Source organism: Pyricularia pennisetigena (genome assembly GCF_004337985.1).
Source record: "Pyricularia pennisetigena strain Br36 chromosome 4 map unlocalized Pyricularia_pennisetigena_Br36_Scf_9, whole genome shotgun sequence".
NCBI lineage: Eukaryota > Fungi > Ascomycota > Sordariomycetes > Magnaporthales > Pyriculariaceae > Pyricularia > Pyricularia pennisetigena.
The window spans coordinates 44,306-51,039 of record NW_021940921.1 but is presented as its reverse complement, the minus strand read 5'-3'; the positions used below and the strand labels follow the sequence as shown (position 1 = coordinate 51,039).

General features: G+C 35.3%; 1 protein-coding gene across 1 annotated transcript; it reads left to right on the top strand.

Moving 5' to 3' along the window:
• Positions 1 to 4,374: 4,374 nt before the first annotated feature.
• PpBr36_10106 (uncharacterized protein) lies at positions 4,375 to 4,980 on the top strand (the record flags this gene model as incomplete). Its single annotated transcript, XM_029897220.1, has 2 exons — positions 4,375 to 4,621; positions 4,913 to 4,980. The coding sequence occupies 2 exons, from the start codon at positions 4,375 to 4,377 to the stop codon at positions 4,978 to 4,980; spliced, it is 315 nt and encodes a 104-aa protein (XP_029744290.1).
• Between the last annotated feature and the right edge of the window lie 1,754 nt (positions 4,981 to 6,734).

Genomic DNA, 6,734 nt, shown 5'->3' with positions numbered 1-6,734 from the left:
AAAAATATTTGGCGATTAATAATTTGGAGGAATTTAGAATAAAGGACATACTCCCAAAATATATTATTGCCTAAATAAATGTTTAGTTTTATTAAACGTTTTAAAATATAACTATTTAATATATTATTTTTATATTAATTACGTTATTTGGCGGTTTTACTGCACTAAAGCCCCAAACGTACCGAATTTTTTTGCAATTTGCAACAAGTGACTGGCGAATTTGGCGTTAAAAAACCCCGTTTTTTAATTAAAAATATATAAACCAAATGGAGTTTAACCATTTCGGTTATTACGCGTACGTTTTAACTGCGTAAAACTATCGAATTATTTATTAAATGATACTTTGTATTAATAAAAGGCCAAAATAACCGGGCGAGTTCGATTTTATCCTAATTTCGAATATTTGCAAAAGGTTGGAAGATTTAAAATGTTTTTTGGCAACGATTAAACTATCGCGGTTTTTACCAATATTTTTAACGCTAATAAAATGGAAACAATTGCGTACGTTTTATTTGGGTAAAAAGCTATTGGAATTGCTTTTACCAATTTCGAACGAAAATTCTGGGGAAAAGTTTAAAAATATCTATAAACGGGATAATATACCAATTTGAAAAACGCAATTCGTATCGCACGAGCAAAACTGGACAAATATATTAACTTAATTTAACGTTAAAAAATTGAAAAAATATACCTTATAACGGCTATTCTAATCCCATTTACGCGGACGGATTTTAAAAAAAATAGGTTCCGATAATACGTAAAACATACCAATTAAAAAATGAAAACTTTAATTAACCGGGATATTAATTGTTTGGCCGAATTATATTCGTAACAGCGAAATCCAAATTTCCATCCCAAAACAAAATTAATTTACCCGGGAACGGATCCAATTTTATTTATTTTATAACGCAAACCAAGTCCAAAAAACGCAAATATATTCCCAACCAAAATTAAAATCCAATAAACAACCCATATTCCATCGATCGTTTTGTTAAAAAAATATCCGGTTAAAAATTAAAATATTCTTTATTTAAAATTCGTTATTTTTAGATTATAGATGGTTATACGGATAATTATACGGATAATTATAGGGAGAATTATATGAATATATATACTAATCCTCGATTATATACCGCAATTATAAAAAACGATAATAATACTTTCAGTTAATGGGTTACCCATAAAACCAAATTCCCGGAATTTACCCAAATCGCCCGCGATATTTCAATTATTTTTGCTTTTTCCATTTTCATTAAACGGTTATAATTATGATTAGGTAATTCGATTCCTTTTAGCCAATTTTTGCTCATTTTATCGGCAATTTGGGACCGTGCTATTATTGACGTTTCGATTAAAAGAAAATTATTTTTTTTAATCGGTATTAAAATTTTTCGTATATAAAGAATTTATATCCCCGGAAAACGAAAAAGCTGAAAACGACCGTTTTGAGGAATCTGTTGGGTTCGTGTACAATTTGGGGGAATTAAACGAAAATTCAAATTCGGATAACGATAATCCTATTTAGGTAACGGTCGTTAATACCCCAATCCGGGGAAATATTAACCGCATACCCCTATTACCCGTTTTTAGTTAAAAAGGGCTTTAACCTAATAAATTGTTAATAAAAACCCCATTTAGGGCAGTGAAAGGGGTACGGGGTAATATCGTGTATGGGCGTAATTCGAAAAACTCCCAATTGTAAAATAGAGGTTTAATATATTTATTTTTCTTTTTATATTTTATTTGCAATCGTAGATTTATATGATATCTGATTTATAATCGTGATTTTATATTATATTTGATGTATTATCGTGATTTTATTTTATATCTAATTTATTATCGTGATTTTATATTATATATCATTTATTATCTTGATTTTATATTATATTTAATTTATTATCGTTATTTTATGTTATGGTTTATCTGTAATCGTAAATATATACTATATTTTATTCTAAACTGTAAATTATATTTCATTTGTAATTGTAATTTTACCTATAATTCGAAGAAAATTCATAAATATAAATATGGAAGATTTGTAATTATACGGGTTCTCCCACGGGGGCCCGCGGGTCGCCAAAAAAACCCGTGTACGGTTTTGGGCCGGGCCGGGCCCCCCACAAAAGATTCAACCCACCCACGGGTTAGCCGCCCCACCGATTTGGGCTGCCACGGGCCCCCGTGGGGGGGTTTTGGAATGCCTTAGAACAAAATCGCCTTGGTTTATTAACGATAATCCGCATAGCCGTTAATAAGGGGTGTACGAAATAATAAGCGGTGTTAAAACTAATTTCCGTATTATGTTTACCATGGCCGTAATAAGTATTATAAATAATATTATCATTTAAATAGTAAAAGCTTTACTTAAATGGTTTATTTTTAAGCCCCTGGGTTAATTTGTGGCTGGATTTATGCACGATGTTTATGCGGTAGCGTATCGGGGCAACTGCCAACCGTAACTGGCTCCACCTCGCGTAATAAGGCGCCATGATTCATTTGTTATTTGTTTAGGAGCGTGTACGCCATTAGCACTGCGTGTTTTCTTCCCTTTTTTACACTCAGCTTCAAAGTTTCGCATTAAATCGCCCTTACATTGCAGGCTTATCTTTACGAAGCTCATTATGGTGATAAATAAACGTCCACGTGCAATTGAACTTAAACTTATAAATGGCCATTTTATATAATAAAATGGCGAAACTTTTATCCTTTTCTCCTTCTATATAACATATTTTAATGATATCGTTTTTGGACAAGTTAATTTATTTTATTATATATAAATAAAAGTTATTAAACTTGTATAAACTGTCCAAATTTATATAGTTTATCCGTTTTTATATTAACATTTTCACCCTAATTCAAAATTTGAAAATTGGATATATAAATATTTATAAAATATACCTAATAATATTCCTGTTAATAGGCCTTTCGTAATGTCAATCGATTAACAGAACGTTATTATACGGATATATACGTATTATTGTACATCTTCTATAAAACTATGTAGAGGTGAGCTTTTGAACGTCCTTCCATCTTATACCCGGAATTGGGCGGGTGAGTTACGTGCAATTGGCTTGTGCGGCATTACACCTAATTCATTAGTCTATTGTTAATATTAACCGCAATTCCCTCTATTCCGACATCGATAAATATTTTTGTATTTTATTCTACTAAATGGAATAATCGGACCGTATTATTTCGACGGCATTTTTTAACGAAAACGGTGGTGCCGAGAAAACCCTTTTAATTAAAATCCATTTTCTGCATTCTTTCTCAAATCGTACTAAACAACGTCACCATATGGGTTTTTTGGTATGGTGATAACGTTATTACCGAGGCAAATATTATATTTGCTGTTCGGGACCCCTCCTCCGATGCAAACCAAAAAACGCCATTTAATGGAAAGGAAGGAGCGGGTCATGTTTATCGCGACAATGGCGGCGGCCCCCTTGCTTTGGTTCCCCGAAAGGCAGGTAAGAATAACATTGTAACAGCTAAATTCGCCACAGGTATATAATATTAGATTAAATCTTTTATGAGCTTCGCAATAATCCAACAATATATTATCCAATTAGATAAGAAACTATTTACTTATAACGTGCGTTAATTCTTACGCTCATTCATTAATTTTACTAATCTTTATAATAACGCCCATGTTGTGTTTTTTATTTCTTGCCACGTGTTAGGGGGCTAGCCTCCGGGGGCTGGAGCCGGTGACGCACCGGCTCTGCCACGTGAGCAGGGACAAAGTCGCGGGGCACGTGATAGCCGCGGCGTATGTAGTGGAGGGCGCACTCCTCAGTGCGTAAGGCGCAACCTAGATAGTTTTCCCCCTTGTAGAACCTCAATCCTATTAATCTTGCATCCAGAGTATTTTACCGGGGTAAGACCCTTACACCACGCTATTCTTAGCTCTGTACGGGCGACTAAATTCCGTTTCAATTTGCTTTTTATGAGTATATATTAATAAACTAGCATATACTTAGATATTACGCGGTAATTGCTTATACTGTTGCATTAATTATATATTTAATACCTATTAAATATGCATGTATTACTTTATAATTTAAAGCAACAATTACGCAAGTTAATGCGCATTAATATTGGATAAACATGTGACAATACATCCATAATAATATTATTAGTAAATTTTAAAAATAAAGGCATTCAAAGTATAAAAAAGGTGTAATAGCCCGTTAGTATCATCTTAGTCAACTCCCTAATTATCGATTTCGACAAAAGCTTTTTACACTATAAAGCTACTTTATAATCAAACTCCTTTGCAACTTGCAACTTGCAGCTTTTCAACTCTTTTAAATTTTCGTTTTAAAATTCCCTACCTTATAACTTTCACACTGTCAGCCCTCATTCGCCAACATGAAAATTTCCAAAATTGTTCTGGCTATCGCTTTTTATTCCATCGGTATAGCGGCTTTACCTACCAATTTTAAATGTGCTACCGAATGCGGCGACAAAACTGGAGTTAACCTCCATTCTAAGCGCTCAAGCGTCACTAATGGCTCAGCCGGTGCTGCCACGGTTTATACATGCAGCAAATGTTATTCCTATACAAGCAAAAATCAGGAAAACGTGATCGCCCATCAAGCCGCATGCGATGGTAATAGTACGTTATTTCTAACTAAATTTGCTTTGAAAAATATTTATTAATAAATGGGTTTAGGATAAATTGTAGTGCGATTAAACAGCTAGCTGGGAGGCCAAAATAGTAAAATTATATTTTTTATTACGGCCAAAATAAATATAGCACGGAAGCTAGTTTGTAGGCCCTTATAGCCAAAAGTTTTACTTTGGAAAAGAGGAAAAAATTCACTTGGGGCTTGTGCGGCGTGAGCCCCTTTGAAAAAAGGGACTCATTAGTTGTTTTAGCTAGGCAATTATTTTATTAACTCAGCAGAAATAAGGCTTACCCCTAATTCAAAATGTCAGGGAAAAAGCTCAGTCGATATCCGCATTTACCGTTAGTATTACGGAATGCCGTGCTGGGGCGACTGCCAACCGTGACTAGCTCCACCTTACGTGACAAGGCGCCAGGGTTCGTTTGTTATTTGTTCGCTTAGGCGCGTATACGCGATTGGCACCGCGTGCCTTTTTTTTTTATTCACACTTAGCTTTAGATCTTCGAATAAAATCGCCCCTATATTGCAGCCTTGTCTCCATGGGATTGCTTTCGTAATATTATCTAAAGTTTAACCAATTAGTTACCGGGAACGGTATAATAATATTTACAATACCGAAGAAAAAGTACGAACGTTTATAAGGCACGATATTGAAAAGAAACACGACCGCCTATAAGGTACGATACCAAAATGACCAAAAACGACGCCGAACGGCAGCCGACCGCCCAGTTGGGAAGGTAAAAGGTCGAATTTAACCACGGTCGCCCCGGAATATATCCCCCCGCGCAAAGCGCCAGCGTTAGCAGTTTACGGTACAAATACAGGCCTAACGTCGGCCGTCGACCCGGGAACGCGTGGGAAATATTATAACGGCTAGGGGGGAGGACGAGATTATTAATTCCCGAAAAAATACCGACGAACCCGTTCGGCTAAATAATCGGGATTAGCGAGTTTTATTATAAATAAATGTTACTAATGGGCCAATATGCCAAATTAACGAAACCACTTTTTTTGAGGAAGAATACCAGATAATAATAGACGAATTGGAAAATTGCATTGCCTATATAAAGGATTAAATTAATTTAATATATAATATTACTAAGATTCTAATTTTCGGTGCTATATCGCATAGCGGTAGTATATATCATCAACTAGACCAAATGCGAAGCATGATTAAAAGCTGCTCTACGGGTCCATTTTTATAAGGGCGCTATTGCGCCATCTTAACCATTATACCTAGCATTAATTAAGTCCCTATATATGATAAGATAGACTTGCCCTGGTTATCTGATCCTGTTTTCACAATCGGACGTTTAAACCCGCCAAAATATAATATTAAGGTGAAATAAGGATGCCTGGAATTATTTTGCTTAAAAATCTCTGGCCTGGATTTGGTAATATCTGTGGCCACAATTATCCGTATCCACACATTTTTGTCCGGAGAATTCAACGTTTTCCTGTGTTTTAAGTTAAGATTTATTCCCATTATCCTTCATTTAAAACTGCAGAAGGTCCGAAGCTATTGGAGGCCAGTTAATTGTTACGACTAAAGTGTCGGGGTAACCTGCTCTTATAGTAATATATAGTGGGTTAAGGCAATTAAGCGCCTAACTGGGTAACTGTGGTTGCTTAATAATTAGGGTCGAAGTTATAATCGGTCTTAAGTAAATATTAAGGTTAACTAGAGATTAGTTGCTGCTAAGCGACCGTGGATTTAAATTTATCTGTATGGTAGTGAGCGTCTCTTATATAGACTGTGTTCCAAGTATAATCTCTCTCAATCTCTCCAAATCACTCGAGATTATTGGAAATTAACCGTAAGTAGTCACGTGATATTCCATGATCTTTCTCGTTAAGTTATCCTAATTATACCGGTCGGTGTTCTTTATTAAATGTCGTTAGGAGGGGTATAACCCCACCTGGTACCGGCCCAATCTCCTGGCCGTAACAACGATCTTAAAGCTTGTCTTTTAATCGGGTTTCTGCGGCATTATCTCCGGGATGCTAAAGAAAAATACAGCAAGTCTCCTAATATTAACCGCGCTTAGTCGGGCGCTACGGCTGGGCGCAGCACGGCGTTTAGTAATCCTAACCTAAGAC